The sequence below is a fragment of the Engraulis encrasicolus genome, chromosome 4, assembly GCF_034702125.1.
Source record: "Engraulis encrasicolus isolate BLACKSEA-1 chromosome 4, IST_EnEncr_1.0, whole genome shotgun sequence".
Classification (NCBI taxonomy): domain Eukaryota; kingdom Metazoa; phylum Chordata; class Actinopteri; order Clupeiformes; family Engraulidae; genus Engraulis; species Engraulis encrasicolus.
The window spans coordinates 26,756,238-26,773,716 of record NC_085860.1 but is presented as its reverse complement, the minus strand read 5'-3'; the positions used below and the strand labels follow the sequence as shown (position 1 = coordinate 26,773,716).

General features: G+C 43.4%; 2 protein-coding genes across 2 annotated transcripts in view; one reads left to right on the top strand and one right to left on the bottom strand.

Annotated features, from left to right (window-relative positions):
* Window positions 1-8,540, top strand: part of slc5a12 (solute carrier family 5 member 12) — a 15,460-nt gene extending 6,920 nt beyond the window's left edge. The window contains exons 8-15 of the mRNA XM_063196087.1: window positions 970-1,058; window positions 1,642-1,754; window positions 2,381-2,448; window positions 2,718-2,804; window positions 4,383-4,582; window positions 6,368-6,468; window positions 6,934-7,061; window positions 8,268-8,540. Coding sequence (XP_063052157.1) covers window positions 970-1,058; window positions 1,642-1,754; window positions 2,381-2,448; window positions 2,718-2,804; window positions 4,383-4,582; window positions 6,368-6,468; window positions 6,934-7,061; window positions 8,268-8,387 — 906 coding nt within the window. The 3' untranslated portion in view covers window positions 8,388-8,540. The remainder of the gene's footprint in view (window positions 1-969; window positions 1,059-1,641; window positions 1,755-2,380; window positions 2,449-2,717; window positions 2,805-4,382; window positions 4,583-6,367; window positions 6,469-6,933; window positions 7,062-8,267) is intronic.
* Window positions 8,541-11,691: 3,151 nt separating this feature from the next.
* On the bottom strand, window positions 11,692-16,671 carry LOC134448028 (myoD family inhibitor domain-containing protein-like). The gene is made up of 3 exons (XM_063197786.1): window positions 16,632-16,671; window positions 14,536-14,847; window positions 11,692-12,005 (listed from the first exon to the last, which is right to left on the bottom strand). The coding sequence occupies exons 1-3, from the start codon at window positions 16,669-16,671 to the stop codon at window positions 11,692-11,694; spliced, it is 666 nt and encodes a 221-aa protein (XP_063053856.1).
* Between the last annotated feature and the right edge of the window lie 808 nt (window positions 16,672-17,479).

Genomic DNA, 17,479 nt, shown 5'->3' with positions numbered 1-17,479 from the left:
GTTAACACGAAAAACCTAGCGTGACGGCGGACGCGAATGCGGTACCGGCGGCGCGCGAAAACAATTACATCCCTGAAGCTCCGCGTTTCGGGATTTAATGAATACTCATGAACGGCGTGACGTTTTCCATGTGCGTTACGCCCATTTGTGGGGGAAAACAGGCAATGCAAGTCAATTGGTGTTATTGGGGTTTAATAAACGAAAGATAAGGACCTGTAGACAAGCGTTGTTCACGCGCAACATGCCGAAAACGTGTTGTGTTGCCGGCTGTTCAAATAATATTGCCAAACAGCCGTACCTGAAGCATGTAGGCCTACTGTGTTCATTTAGGGTAGCCGATGTAGCATGTAAGTTGATGAGACATTCGGTTTGTTTTCACCCATAAAGGGGCGTAATGCACATTTAGGAGCAAAGTACCCGGATGGTCGTTCATGCGTATTAGTGGGCCAGAATTAGCACAGTAACCACGTATGGTTAGTATGCACATTGTAAATAGGCTACTTTGATGTACAAATGCGTATAACAGTGTTTTAAATGAACTATTACAGCATGTAATATGTAGCCCTAATCCTAAATGTAATCCTATGCCATAGTTTTTATTATATTAAGCAACATAGCTATTTGCTTCAAACTTTGTTAGACTGTAACTTTTGATTTTGATTAGCAGAGAGAGTAAAATAAACTGTTAGAGTCTAACTGTTAGACAAATGCTATTGTTGAAATTGTGATAAATGAGTACAACACATGCCATTATACTTAGCAGCACTTCAATCGCAAGTAGTCCATGTAACAAAAAGACAAACAGTAGATCCTGATTTTTTTGTTTGTGTTTTATTGAGGACAAGTGTTGTGAATAAAGCATCACGTAAATCGGATGACTGTCCTAGATAGGTTACATCTTTGTTTATCTCCGTCCATTCCTACCCAAATCAACTGCCTCTCATGCGTGCCTGTCCTGTGTTTCTGCAGCTCATGCCATACTTCGTGATGGATATTCTGGGCGAGCTTCCAGGTCTGCCAGGCCTCTTTGTTGCCTGTGCCTTCAGTGGGACTTTGAGGTCTGGAACGCCACCCATATTTATCTTTTCATTGTGGCAAGCAGAGACATTCTTCTTTAGAAGGCAGACTGGTTTTATTCAACATGGTTACTTCGCAATTGAAACAAAATGTCATGATGCGAAATGTTACAGCTTCATATATTCATCTATTATGTAATCGGATCTGGTGATCTTCTCTTCCAGTCTGGAACTAGAAAAACACGAGACATTCCAATATGCTTTTCTAATGAGATCTCATTAGGAGTAAATGACGTACTGTTTACCTAGCGCTACAGATTGTTTTATGAGCTGCTAACATGTAGAAACAAATCATCTGTCGACACTTAGTGTCTCGTTAAGGTTGCGGTTAGGCGTTGGGGCTTGATTAAGGGGACAAGTAACAACACAGTAAGCAAAGTGAAACAGCAAACCATCTGTCTACTCATGTGGAGAATTAGCAGGAGTAACAGATTAAACAGAGTATGTCAAAGAGAGAGGGAAACAAATGCTGTATATCCTACATAATGTATAATATTTCTTATATTAAATAAACCAAATGTAAAATGTGTTATTGTAAAGCATGTCTCCCCTCCACTGTGTTTAGCACTGTGGCTGCCAGTATAAATGCTCTGGCCACCGTCACGTATGAGGACTTTGTCAGCCAGTGCTGTTCGGATCTCTCCAACAAGGCAGCAGCATGGATCAGCAAGGGCCTGTGTAAGACAAAACACTCTTTAAAGGGACACTGTGTGAGATTTTTAGTTGTTTATTTCCAGAATTAATGCCGCTCATTCACTAATGTTACCTTTTTCATGAATACTTACCACCACCATCAAATTCTAAGTATTCATTATGACTGGAAAAAAATTTCATACATGAAAAGGGGGATCTTCTCCATGGTCCGCCATTTTGAATTTCCAGAAATAGCCATTTTTAGCTGCAAAAATGGCTGTACTTGGGCCATACTATAAAATATTAATTTATTACTTAGTAAACTTACATGAAAAGATAAAATTTGGCCTTAGACAACACATTTTCAATGAGCAGCATAGTTGCAGTACCTTTTTTGACCATTTCCTGCACAGTGTCCCTTTTAAACTTATCAAATTAAAAGTCCAATGTTGACATTACAGTTATGTTTTTTTTTATCACATTGTAGCTCTGTGTGGCAACATGTTATATATTATTGTACATTGTACCCTATCCCTACCATGTAAATGGCCTACATGTTACGCCTACCTTTGTTACACTGTACTTCCTGATTTGAAGACACTGTAACTTGCAGCAGGAAGAAGCGTATGGAATTATACATATAAGGAATTATATATTCATTGCATTCACAGGTATTGTGTTTGGCGTTTGCTGCACTTCAATGGCAATTGCAGCAGCTTACATGGGAAGCGTTGTTCAGGTGGGATTATATGACTGTATCAGCAGCAATCAAGCCAGTTCTGCTCTAATATTATAGGACTTGTGCCCTTTGTAAATCTGGGTCTTCCTCAAGAGTGAGTTATTAAGCCGTAATTTCAGAATTACCCTCTCTGAATATGTCTTCTTTTCTCTTTCTCCATATCTGTCTATGTCCTGTCTGTCGGCCCCTCCTCTCTCTCTCTCTCTCTCTCTCTCTCTCTCTCTCTCTCTCTCTCTCTCTCTCTCTCTCTCTCTCTCTCTCTCTCTCAGGCAGCTCTAAGTATCCATGGGATGTGTGGCGGCCCCATGCTCGGCCTCTTCTGCCTCGGCATCGTTTTCCCCTGCACCAACTCCAAAGTCAGTCTCACGCGCTGCACTATCTATCCCTAATGTAAAAAACATACTATATAATAATTAAAAATATGTAAATATGAATATAGTTGATATTTATTATATATACAATATATGATGAATTCAATATATTTGCAGAAATAGGCAAACTGTTAAAAATGTATGTATTTTGTATGAAAATGAATGATAAAAACACATAATCTTATTCAGCAACTTTGTATGCCACTTTGACGTCGGTCGGTCTTTCCGTTTGACACAGGTTTGCTTTTTCAGGGTCTGTAGGCCTTGGACATTTTAAAAATCCCCTTTAGAGTTAAAATAAAAACAGGATGATGATTTGAAAATCTCTGGAAGATGGAACCTTAAGATGGAATTAAATTGGACATGAATTAAATTGAATCAGGCTTCCCTAGTTCCCAGTATTAGAGTTTGGACAGGAAACACAGATCAACGGCATTTCGATTTTATTTTACTTCTAAACTCCCCTTAGGAGAAAAAAAAAATGCATTTCATTATAAACTCATATTTCTGTCTGAGAGACAGAGTAACAGACACGATGCTTTCTAGTGGGTTGATACATATTGATGAAGTGTGTGTTGAGTAAGCGAATCATCTAACGTTGTGCCCCAGGAGACGTGTGTTTAAGTGACTCCATATGGCAGACGATGGGATCAGGGCTGGACTGGTCATCTGGCATGCAGGGCATTTTCCCGATGGGGCCGACAGTCCTCAGAGGCCGATACTGCTGTTGTTGTGGTTATTTTCCCGGGGATTGGCCCCCAATTAAGAGGGGGAGGCAATTGTCAATATAGACAGAGGATACAGCGCGTCAAGATACAGTATGAAAGTGACCTGTGTTCATGTTAGGGACCGATCTATTCCCAAAAATGCACGGGCCATTTTTCAGTCCCAGTCCAGCCGTGGATGGGATACTGGTGCGGAGGCCCCTTAGAGTGCCAACTGCCAAGATATGAATAATGCACCAGCACGGCAGCCCTGCAGCAACACACTCATGACCTGCATCCAAACAAATCCTCTTTAAAGGAGAATTCCAGCCAATTACAACCTGCAGTTACATTGCTCACGCTACTCTTGACTTGGTACCTGACAATGCAGCATTTTTTAAATTTTATTTTTGCTCAGCTCTCTGCGATATCCTAGCTATACTAATGGGGGCAGGGTTTGTTGACATTAAAAACAAGTCTTAGTCACTGCTGTGGCCTAACAGTTAGGGCGCTGGGTTGTTGTGCCAGCGACCTGGGTTTGGTTCCGGCCCGGGTCATGTGCTGATCCTTCCCTGTCTCTCCCTCCCCACTCGCTTCCTGTCTGAAAAGCCCCCCAAAAATATTTTTAAAAGAAAAAAACAGTTTTAAATTACTATCAAAGTGTCTGCAGATATTTAAAAAGTTTTGGGGTGTATTAACCCATGTCCCCTTTAGAACGGACAGGATCCCAGAAAGGGCTGAAGAAACACTGTAGCATCAATACAAGTCAAGGGCAATGTGAGCATACACATGTGAGATACAGGAATTCTCTTGTGTCTAACATTTTAACCCCCTCCTGACTTGACTCTGTTCCCCTCAGGGAGCAGCCATTGGCCTGATAGTGGGCATCGCTCTGTCCTTCTGGGTGGGCATCGGGGCCTTCCTCCACCCCGCCTCACCCCTCACCACCCACCCCCTGCCCCTCAGCGTGCAGACCTGCTCAGCCAACACCTCAGCCATCAACATGACGACCAGCACACCCCTCCTCAGCAGCAGCCCCGCACCCCTCACTACAGATGGGTACGTTTTTAAAAATATATTTTCTTTTTTCTTGTATGCCTTTATTTGACAGGACAGTTGAAGATGGTGACAGGAAGCGAATGGGAGGGAGAGAAAGTGGAGGATAGGGAAATGACCCCGGCTAGACTCAAACCGGGTCCCCGTGGGTGGGCATGCAAGCCCAAATGTGGGGGGCTTAGCGCGCTGCGCCTCAGCGCCCCCACGGATGGGTATGATTAACCTGTTAAGTCACAGCTTTATAAATGAGCTGTTACCAGAATGGCAAAGATCAAGTCGTAAAGTATTACTGATGACCTTGTTTTATGGCACAGTAGTGTAGTACTATGGTAGTTAACTTTTCAATGACTATTTCATCGTGCTACTGGTGGTACAGCGTGCATTATGGGGCTACCACATGCTGGTGTGATTCTTTCGTCTCAACATCTTACATTGAATTTTAGGTGGTTTCTTTGGTGTGCCCGTTTCCTCATGAGTTGTTCCAAACGGCGCAACTCTTTCAAGCCCTCTTTTCCATCTATTCAACGAAGAAAAGAGTACAGATGGGTCCCCCGCCCCGTGACTCTAAACATAAGAATGTATATAAGAATGGACAACATTCCATAATTCTATTCCGTTCCGTAGATTTGAAGCATTTCCAACTACAAATTTGCGACTTATTGACTTGCAACAAGAATACCAAATTTCCTGGTTGGAAAGTCCCAGTCGACGGCCCATCCTATTAGCCTAGATGAAAACAGCAAATTAACTACTTGCTCGTTCTGTCTGTCAACGAGATAAAGTGTATATCATTAGCAAAGAAATGTGAACAACAGAGCTCTTGAAGGAGGGCGATGACAACCCTGGTGTTTGTAATTGCGCATTTCCAGCTTTTTTGCAGGGGGGCGAAGAGTGCACAACCCCACCCTGATTCAACCTATTCACCACCCCCTGTAGTGCTGTGGTGATAAGGCAATGGTGGGGTACAGGGAAGCCGACAGAGGGGGACAAAAAGGGGTCCGTTGTCCTGGGCCCAGGGAAATAGAGGGGCCAGATGTGGGTTCTCAATACATTGCATGTGTTAGATTAGGGGGCCCTTTAGATGACTTTGTCCCGGGCCCGGCAAAAGCTGCCGGCGGCCCTGGTGGGGTGTACTGTACTGTATATGCAGTATACTGTAGTTAGTATATCCTGGATGTAATAGCTCTCAGATGTGTGCTGTATACTGTAAATGGCAAAGTGAAAGTCTCTCTGTGTTGCGTGCCCCGTATTTGTTCCAGCCAATTTACTGGAGCAGCTGATGTTGATTAGCACATCTCCTAATCAGCCAGGCAGAAGGAACACAGCTCTGGAATGTCTCTATCTCGTGTACTGTGTGTGTGTGTGTGTGTGTGTGTGCGTGCGTGCGTGAGAGTGTGTGTGTGCGTGCGTGTGCGTGAGCATGCGTGTGCATGCGTGTGTGCCTGCATGTGTGTGTGTGCATGCACGTATGTAAAAGTATATGTGTGCTGTCCCTGTGTGTGTGTGTGTGTGTGTGTGTGTGTGTGTGTGTGTGTGTGTGTGTGTGTGTGTGTGTGTGTGTGTGTGTGCGCGCGTGCGTGCCTGCGTGCGTGCCTGCGTGCCTGCGTGCGTCCATGTGTGTAAAAGTATATGCGTGTGTACTGTACCTGTGTGTGCGTGTGCGTGTGCGTGTGCGTGTGCGTGTGCGTGTGCGCGTGCGCGTGCGCGTGCGCGTGCGTGTGCGTGTGCGTGTGTGTGTGTGTGTGTGTGTGCGTGTGTGTGTGCGTGTGCGTTTGCGTGTGTCCTCAGGTCTGCTCTGGATTCGTGGTACTCGATCTCCTATCTGTATTACAGTGCAGTGGGATACATAAGCACAGTAGTCACCGGATTAATCATCACCGCTGTCCTAGGTGTGTATTTCATACATAGCCTACTCTTTATTTAACAACTTGCTGTTACAGTAAATCACATAAGTCACTGTGTGATGAAACACAGAGATTAGGGTTAATGTTACAATTAGGGTAAGGGTTGGATAGAAAGTACAGGCAAGTCCACAAAGAGAGAGGCAGTAAATAACACTGGAATTGTAATAAAATAATGGTGTTTTTATGTGCGTATAGTCTACAAGGTTCTACATTGGATTTAGCCTGTTTTCAAATTAATCAATAAAGTTGTTGAAACATAAACTCTGACTTACTCTATTTTCCAATTAGCTGTCTTGCATTGCACATTTTTGATTGTTGGATGATAACTGCAGAAAATATTTTAACACTCCATACAAATTAAGCAAAAACACATCTCATCCTGCTGGTATGTAGGCTAATGTTAATTGTTGACTAATGTGTTTCCATTCCGCACCCCCTCCGGTACACGAGGCGGCACCGACCCGACGGAGGTGAAGCCGGGCCTCATCCGGCCCGTGTGTAACCTCTTCTGCTTCTTCTCCAAGAGGCTGCGACGCAAGTGTTGGTGTGGAGTTGACCATGACGACGAGCAGTGTTGGGTAAGTTACTCAAAAACTGTAATACATGACTGATTACATGTTACTGTCTTTCAAAATAATCCCTTACACTACAATATTACTATATTTAAAATGTAAGGCATTACACTACTTTTGCATTACTTTAGTTACTTTCGCCAAAAGAACTGTCTGCCTAAATATGACGAGGTTCAGGAATATCTTCTTTCTGACCCACCACACTGAATACCACTAAAATCCAGGTCATTGTAATGCATTGTAACTTATGTTTGTACACTGTAAGTTATTTAGCATTGAATTGTAAGTGTAACTAAGTAAATATTACAGATTTGTCTGCCCTGTAATGCCTTACATTACTGCATTACAGCAAAAAGATATACATTACAGTAATTAATTACTTTTGTAATGCATTACCGCCCAACACTGACGATGAGGACAAACTGGTCAGATCTTAGTTCCCCACCCCCATTTTGGCAATCCATTCTGTCACACACTCTATCAGACTTGTGGTAACTTTGTGGGTTCCTTTTTTAAGCTTTTTGTTTTTGTTTACTACTTATCAGTAAGTCGAATCGACCCTAACAAGAACCATAACAAGCCACATTATCTAAATTAAGTGTGACCAACATCCTTTTTAAAACTTCCTCAGGGCTTAAGAAAGCCTCAATCAGATCTTGCCTTTGCCCCATTACTTCATTATGGATGTAATGAACCCTTTGAGAAATAATGCCCCATGAAATTTAATGAGGTGAAGTCCACACTAATTTAAGCTTAACAATGTAACAACATACAGAGACATACGTATAAGAGAGTTGACACACAGCATTTTTGTTCCGTCATTTCCAGTCATGTTCTTCTGACAGTTTATTAGAATATATTTTTAAAGATGCATCTCCTCAGTTTCCATTTAGGTCAATAATTGCCTAGTGTTTTTAGACCTGTCCATTTATTTTGAAGTCAAATGACATGTTCAAATAATTTATTATGCCTTGGAGAAGCTTATTTATGTTTTTCACTGTAATCAGTTGGCACCTATACCTTTTAGCCCCAAAAATATTTTGTACGTTATTTGGCAAGTGTTTAATATTAGGATGTTGTTTTTCAGTGGCAGTTATGATTAAAGAATTAAAGAGAAGGCAGGAATTGTTAATGTAAAAGAAACAGCATGAATTCCCTTGGTGATTCATTATGTCCGAAACGAGTTATGTTTTTTTTCTTGTGTGCCAACAGGATTTGGGGAGCACAGAGCTGGGAGAAGACAAGTGTCCACCTAACGGCTCTTCTGTTTTCAGAATGCAGGAGACTGCTGCATACGCCAATCAGGCTTTTGTAAAAGATTCACAGACATAAAGTTTTTTTTTGTATGACCAATATTTACTTGTTCTGAAAAAGTCACATGTTTTTGCACACGTAAGGTTAAGTATACAAACTGATGAATTTGATAGGTAAACCGTACAAGAGATGGTAAAATAAAGTGTAAACAAGCATAACAAACAAATCAAAGGTTGTTCAACAGTACTCAAGTAACATTGTAGATGGTTATCAAAGAGAACACACTGGAATTAAGGGTTATGATCAGAGATGGATACACTAATAGGATTAAAATCAGAGAGAATGGAGATGATGAGTCACCTAGAGTGGAATGTTCTCCTAAACATTTCCCAAAATGTGAATAATCATGAAACACACACTGTTCATTTTCATGCAAATGTGCTTCAAAGGATCCAGGACAAAATACCAAAATGTGGTCATTTGTGTCTTGTTTTATTATTGTTTGTCTCTGCACAGTGTCCTTGAGTGTTTTGAAAGGCGCTTTTATTTTATTTAGAATGTAGGCCTATTATTGTTATTATTATTATTGTTATTATTAATAAAATGTGATAATTACACATGTGAACCGCCGTTTGGAGAATGAAAGGTCACAAATACACCGCTAATGATGTGAATGTCTGTTGATCTTGAAGGTGTTTGATACGACCATTAAATCCATTATAACTCATTAAAAACCTTCACATGACCATTAAAACATGTCCAAGCCAATATGAGAAACAAACTGTTTGATGCTACTCCACTACGTATTTATAATGCTCTTCTGCGATCATGTTGACATCAATGCTGTGTAGACCTGCATGGAAAAATACAAAGCAACTTCAAAACAACACACTACAGCTGTTTTCTCACTGGACTCATGTTTGACCTTTTCCTAATGACCTTCTATGTGCCTAGTACAATGCGATACAGCTCCTCCTTAGAAAAGCACGGGATGTGGATCACAGACAGTCAGCGGCAGAATTTTTTTGTTGTTGCACTTATTCAAATGAAAAGGCTGTTATCGCCATCCCCCTCCACTGCCCTGTCACTTCCCCTCTTTGATCTAGCAGCTTTTGTCGGCGCCGTCTAATGTTAGATATTCAAATTGTGTTGTGTGTGTTTATTATCCTTGTTGTCTCTTTAGCTTCGCCACAGACAGACAGACACATCTGACAGCTTGAGTATTAAATGCTTCATTACAGTACATCCTTCTCCTCTCTTCTCCAGACACAAAACTTTAAGTATGCCATAAATAAACTCCTGTGTGTGTTTTTGATGGAGATGGATGTAGATTTTTTGTTTTCTAATTGCGAGGCAGGAGGAGAGGATGCGTGCCGACGACAACGAGAGGGATGTTGATGTTCAAACGATTGTTTTGAAAGGTAAAGGCACGTCAGAAACAAGCTATCTCAAAGCCGGGTCGTTTCTTTAAAAGGTACAGAGCCAATTATTTGAGTGACTTGTAATCTTGAGTTGCCAATCAAAGCAAAATCATTGAAAACACACACACACACACACACACACACACACACACACACACACACACACACACACACACACACACACACACACACACACACACACACACACACACACACACACACACACACACAGGCGTGCGCACACAAGCTTTCAGGCCCCTGTTAAAGAAGCCTTGCATCATGAATTGCAGATGAATAAATAGCAGATGAAATGCAATATACTTTATCTAATGCAGTTTTCTGTTTTCAACCATTAAATGTCAATGTCACCACAAGTGAGATATTTAACAGAGAAAAGAACAGAGAATGTGACAACAGAAAAACAGTTTGATATTTGAATAACATAAATAGGCTACCTCTGCTGCAGCTGAATTAAATAATTCAAGGTATTATGATGCCTCCAAGCACCGCATAGCCTACTGTACTGTATGTCTGAAATGGCCATAGAGTATTTGAAAACTGCAAGTAAAAAGTGTAAGGTGGAAGTCACTATTTTCTGCATTGGGGTTCTAGATCAATCAATGTAACATGTAAGTTGCCATTCAGGCCTATTGTAGCCTATGTATGCTGGATGCAGGACATCACACAGTAATGAGCCAAGAAAAAAGACATCACAAGCACAGTAATACATCTCTAAATGGCTCTAATAGCATTTAGGAAAGTGCAACCAAACAAGCAATAACTTGAACCACCACAACCACTTAAAAAAATAGATGTGTGCAACCAGAGAAGAGTTACTAGTAACCTTCAGTAACAGGGGTCCCATACATAATATGAAATGTGCAAAAAGTTCTTGACCCCTATCCAAAAAACATGAATTGAGTCCTCCAATGAGCATGCCTATGCCTACTTCAATGTTTTCACATTCTACTTCTATCCCGGAACCCATCAAAGATGTCTCAGACCATCAGAGTGCAGAACCTGAGGCACCACTTGACTTCACCACAGACTAAAGCCTGTAATACAAGCCCTGTGTAGTCCTGCAGGTGGAGTTTTATGGCCATGTCCACTTGCTCATGTTATATAAGTGCTGAACACGCTTACCCTACTCCAGATGGTCCACACCTCAGTGCTTATGCATTGGTGTGTGGGGGTGGGGGTGTGTGTGCGTGTAGAGTGGTGGGGCTGAGGGTTCAGATGATTATTTGTGTTTTATCTGTGTGGAGGGCTGCATGCCCAATCTTACCCTCACCACCACCATGTGGATGCATCCCTGCTGTCGATCTTCACAGACTTCAGGCAAATGTCCAGCCATACATACTGTACATTTAATCACATTTTTGTTCCATAAATGAAGCATAATCTGTACACCCCATTACAGGTATACTGTATATACAGTACTTATGGTAGAGTAGGGTGCTTTTATTAATCCTGAAGGAAAATATATGTTTGCCTTTGGGGTTTAAAGATATGTTAACCATATGATTGCCTTTTTGTGGGTTGCTAGTCTTGAGCAGGTTCAAATGTACCCCAGCTACCCCCTGTGATCTAACCTGTGCCACCCTGTCATGTCAGCCCTAGAGGTAGACCTTGATGTACTGGAGAAGTCCAGTCACTGCAGTGCATACAGTCTCGGGTCCATAATGGCAGATCTCGAGACATTAAATGCAGAGGTCCAGGTACCGCACCTAAACTCCGGGGGGGGGGGGGGGGGGGGTGGTTACAGATTCCAAGGGCCCAAGCACTGACAGCACTGACAGGGGCCCTTAAGGAGGCCCAAAACTGGAATCTTTCATGGGGCCCAAAAAATCTGGTGGCCATTTGTCCTGGGTCATGTCATGTCAGCCATAGTGGCAGATGCAGCAGTCCAGGCACTGCACACAGAAGCAGGCTGGGGCCATTTGTCCCTTGTCATTATCATGTCAGCCGTAGTGGCAGATCTTGAGGCACTCCATGCAGAGGTCCAGGCACTGCACAGGCTCGCAGCAGGGCTCCAGCAACACGCCCTGGCAGTTGTCGAAGCAGTGCAGTGGGCAGTGCAGGTCCTCCGCACCGTTGCCCTGCAGGCCCTCGCAGCAGCCCTCGCCACCACCACCACCCTCACCGCCACAGGTGCAGTCCCCACAGCAGCAGCAGAGCCATGCCAGGCAGGACGAGCAGAGGTGGAGGAGGCCAGCGCCCAGGGAGGCCACCTCGCACGACAGGCAGGCCAGCAGCAGAGACACGCAGCAGCCGTCTACAACACAAGGAATACATGGTAGGGATGCAAATTATTGATTCATTCATTAATCATTAGTTGATAGCCTTATCGATCGACTTACGATTAATTGATAAGCGGCGTTTTCCCCCCGAAATCTCAATGTTTCTGGGAAAAAAACTACTAAATCTAAACATTTTAATAAAAAAATTTGATAAAATACCACATTTAAGTTAATTCTATTTCAATTCTTTAATCCAAAGGTGATTTAAATATTCCCACTATTCACACCCCTCTTCACACACACTCTTCACATGCCCATTTCACCTGGGTCTCTAGTCAGTTGAATTATCGATTAATTGTGATTAATGTTTTTTAATCGATTAATCGTTTGCATCCCTAATACATGGTTAAACCCCTTAGCGCAGAGCCTTATAGCCTTACCGTCAATACTGTGTAATAGCTATGTCTTAATCTGTTACTCAAAGGGGCACAATGTAGGATGAGGTCGTTTGTGCAGTGCCCATGGCATGCCTGTCTCAAAATCTACAGTCATGAAATGCTGTTCAAATAAACTCGCTGTGAGAATGTTTTTCAGTCATGGTTTTCCCGACAGCGGATCGTGGAAGTGGTTGCACTGAAAGGCGCCATGTAAGAACTATATATCATTATATTATTATTCATTACTAATATACAGTACAGCATGTGTCTTTTGAGGGAGAGTGCAGGGATCAGTGTCAGGTCAGAGGCATACTGTACACTTGTATCCAAGACAAACAGTCAGACTGTCAGGCCAGCCACACACTGGCTCCGACAGCACTGCGGCGCACTTTTGCTTCCGACAGAATTCGGACCCCCAAACCCAATTTCACACGAACATTGCATTGATAGTCAATGGGCAGCGCCGACAAAATAGAACTTGTCTCTAATTGCTATCCGACATTGGCGAATGTCCACGGACATCGGCGCCAGTGTGCGTGGTTCTATTGAAAACAATGGAATCGAATTTTAGCTGAGCAGTGCTCAGCACTTTGTCGGAGCCGGTGTGCGGAAGCCCTCAGAGGGCCGAGGAGCACAGCTGTCTGACAGGGCTGGACTGGCCATAAGACATACCAGTGGACTGTTAATGATTTTGCCCTGTTCCTCCCCTTTATGTATTGGTACCAGTCCTCATGCCGCTTCTGCAAACCTGTCAGAGTCAGATTTGAATATTAATTTTGGCTGTCGTGGTCAAGATAACTCATCTTAGATGACTAAACATGTTGTCACAGACTTGATTGTCTCTCTCAATGCCTGGCGGACCGGTCTTGGCTGAAAATGCCCGGCCTGATCTTTGGATCCAATACACAGTCCTGCTGTCTGATACAACTGCAGTAACAGCAGCAGCAAAAACAGAAGGAGGAAGAGGAAGACGGGGATGGAGGAGAGGAGAAGAAAAACACTCGTGAATTTCAGAAGGAGATGCTATATGATTTATGTCACCGTAGGGTCACACGTGAGTTTGAGGCATGACCAACGCACCAGACAACATGGGATCGGAACACTCCTTATGTTTCACAGATGAGTGAAGGGGAGAGTTATGGCTGGTAACGGGTGTTACTGTTAGAAGTCATATGTGTGAGGTTATGGGTGGATAAATGTATACGTATGTGCATGCATTTACACGTGTGTGTGTGTGTGTGTGTGTGTGTGTGTGTGTGGGGGGGGGGGGGTCACTGACAGAGCCCAGGGCAAAGTTATCTGAAAGGGCCCACCATTCAATTCAATACAGTGTAATGAGGTGCCAATGATAGGCCCCATCTTTTCGACTGACTGTGTGTGTGTGTGTGTGTGTGTGTGTGTGTGTGTGTGTGTGTGTGTGTGTGTGTGTGTGTGTGTGTGTGTGTGTGTGTGTGTGTGTGTGTGTGTGTGTGTGTGTGTGTGTGTGTGTGTGAGAGAGAGAGAGAGAGACAGAGAGAGAGAGAGAGAGAGAGAGAGAGAGCGCGCGCGCGCAAGATGCAGCCTTTACACTCATTGCTCTCATAAACAGACTATTGGAGATTCAAGGGGGCATCATCCCTCATCAGTGATGTCTGTTGGAGTCATTTCCCAGACCAAGGCCCAGTAGACTACTAAGCCAAACACTGTCTGACATGAAGCATACCCTCTGTAGCCAGCCAGCCTGTCGCCACCTACTGCCTCCACTCAATTGCATTTCACATCACCAGTGTAAACCAGTGAGATGAGACCAGTTGATGATCCAGTATACCAGACTTGTGAGATTTTGTGTCACTCTGGAACTAAAGAGAAAAAAACATGCATATCCGTATTGGGGAACCTGTGACAGCGTCCTGATAAGTTATTTCAAGAACCAGTTCTGCTGTGCCCCACAGTGGCTGAAAACTCCTATTTCCTATACCTCCTATTTTTACACTGTATGGACAAACTTGTGAGATGTGTTTCACCAGGGCTGAACTGGCCAACTGGCATAGCGCAGTTCTGCGCCGCTAATTATGAGGGACGCCTTTTATTCCAAAAGGGCCCGGGCCCTACTTCTCCCCCAGTTCAGTCAGCCCTGTGTCTCACTCACCCTGAGGTGGTGGTGCTGCAGGTTTGCGGCTCGAGGCTCGGCTCACGGTCCTGTTAGCCTCCCCTTCCCTGCTCAGCCTGCCCACCGAGTGGCGAGAGCCGTGATGATGAGATCCATGACAGACGCAAGATGGCTTCTGCTTCAGCTCGGTGCTCTGTGAGGGTGATGTTTGCAGTATCGTTTTTTCCATCGACGGGTAGTCCAGCTGCGAACCCTCATCCTGAACTTCCTGTTTGACACACTGCTGTGTGATTACACTGATGTCTTTCGACTCTCCAGACGCGTTCGGTCCACTGCCACAGGCAGGCCTTGCTGTGGGATCACAAGGCAAATGTTATTCTTTTTTGCTGGCATTTCATTTTATGGTCCCACCACCTGTTTACACGGCATAAAATAACATTCTATTAACACCTCTAGAATACTAATTGTAACCCATTACTTACTGTAAGCACTAAGTACTGGACACAGTATAACAAAACATTTCGGAGTTTGTTTACAGTAAACAAAGCGAAGGTACAGACTGCACTGAAAATGAATGCAAAAAACAATTGGCCTAATTTAAATTTGGCAACACTTCAAATGGTTTCATTGATTGCTTATGATTCCTTTTGCAAAATGTAAAAATGTAGGCCTATGACTTTATGATACTCTGTAGTACTGTAAGAATCTTCACAGACAAACTGTATACTTCTCTAAATCCCAACCCTTACCCTATCTTTATCCTAATTTAACATTGTCACAAACTTACGTACTTTAGAGGCACAAATATTATGTAAAATAAAATGCACTATATTTATTATCAGTCACACTATGTTAAATGACTTAGTCATAATTGAAAACGAATGCAACTATGTATCAGTAGATATCACATTCATGTAAAATGTTCAATTACATTTTCTGAATGGCTTGTTACTTACCTAACTGCTGATGTATTCCCAGATCGTCTTCTTCAGGTCTTAGGTGGTTTATGATTAAAATGCTCCCCTTTGACATAATAATTCTCAGAAAGCCACATCATCCAAAATACATCTCTCAGGCTATTTCATCACCTCTTACAGGTGTAGCAGGCTCACAAGGAGTGCCACGGATGATGTTACCACTAGCACTACTCCAACTGTGCTGATGTGATGTGATGTGTCCAGTCCTGTTTGCTTGGGTCACAAAATACCTCCATCTGTGATATTCCAATAAGTCAAATGGATCATAATATGTTCACGCACCATCTTTAGGGTGCTAAGTATCCCTGTTATCAGGCTATATGGCTCCCCCATGGGCCACACACTTGTGCTCTTTAAGTAGGCTCTGCCTGACTCACGGTCACACGGCGCCACATTATAAATACACCATTTCACAGCCGCTTGCCACCTCTCTATGGGCAGTAGTCATGCCTGGGCATTTTCACACGGCGTGTCGGAGACGCAGCACCCAAGCCATGACAACGGACATTGTGCTTCTGATTTGTAATTCAATCACATCATTACAGCTTATAGGTATAAGGAATGCCAGGTTGGGTTTGGAGCTTCAATACGTTTGTCTGTGTCCCTTGGATGAGGTGCAGCAGATTCCCAACCAGGGGTACGTGTACCACAAGGGATGCACAAACACACAAAGGGGATACAAAAACATGTAATGATAACGAATGTAAAGAGTAAAGTCACAGAATAGAGGAAGAGATATAGGGCATGAGTGAGGCGGTACTCATGGTGTTACAAAAAGGCTTAGGGACAAATAAAGGTTGGGAAAGACTGAGGTAAAGGGTGGGAATAGACAGGAAAGGCGTGCGCTCACAGCTCTGTGCTATTTGGTCCTGAATCATCTCCAGGGGCTGGACTGCGGGAGAAATAGGCCCCGGGCACTTTTGGCTTAAAGTGGCCCCTCATAATTAGCAGCGCAGAACTGACTCACTAGTGGGCCCCGCAGCCTTGTGGGCCCATATTTTCAGAAATGTAAAAAATATGTACATTTCTGAAAATAGGGGCCATCAAGGCTACGCGGCACACCGGGAAATGCCCGCTCTGCCAGAAGGCCAGTCCAGCCCTGATCATCTCGCACAATGAAGGGACATATCCCATAGCCATGCTGTGGAGGGAGAATACCCAGCAGTATGGCCCACACTCTGGAGAGCTTGTTAAGCATTGTGCATTTCCCCACTGCTGACCTCCTTCTGAACCTGAACCTGTCTCCTCCTGTTTGCTTGAACAATGGTAAATATTTATCACGACGCTACAGCTGTAGGGTAGGAGTACCCAAGCCTGTTATCTCGGTGGATGAATTCAATGTTTTTTTTGTATGACTTGCCTGCATACATTTGTAATTGCATTTACAGTCACTACTTTGGAATTTAAAAATATGTGAAATGATATACGCACTGAAAGTTGTTGTGTGATGATGTGTGAAGATAATACCACGCGTCATCAAAGAGAGTATGAGGTCGACTACATGGAGGGAAAATTGTATGTCTTTCTCTCCACTAACAAGGCTCTTATGAACATTTTTATCTGAGATCGCTCAGGAAAGGAGGTGTAGTGTCAGGCTGAATGGAAACATTATGGTAAGATGAGTGGGGAAGTGTTTACATAGGTTGGGCTGGCATGTCTTTGGCTATGTGAGTATATAGAATAGTCTGCCTCTTGCACACAGAGCAGAGGAGTGTGGAACATCACATCACCAAAGGAAAAAAGAGGACCATTGTTGCTGTTCAACTGAAGTTCAAGTCATGGTCAACAAAAATAATACAGTAATGGAAACATTTACACACACACACACACACACACACACACACACACACACACACACACACACACACACACACACACACACACACACACACACACACACACACACACACACACACACAGAATGAGAGAGAGAGAGAGAGAGAGAGAGAGAGAGAGAGAGAGAGAGAGAGAGAGACAGAGAGAGACAGAGAGAGGCGTAAATGCAC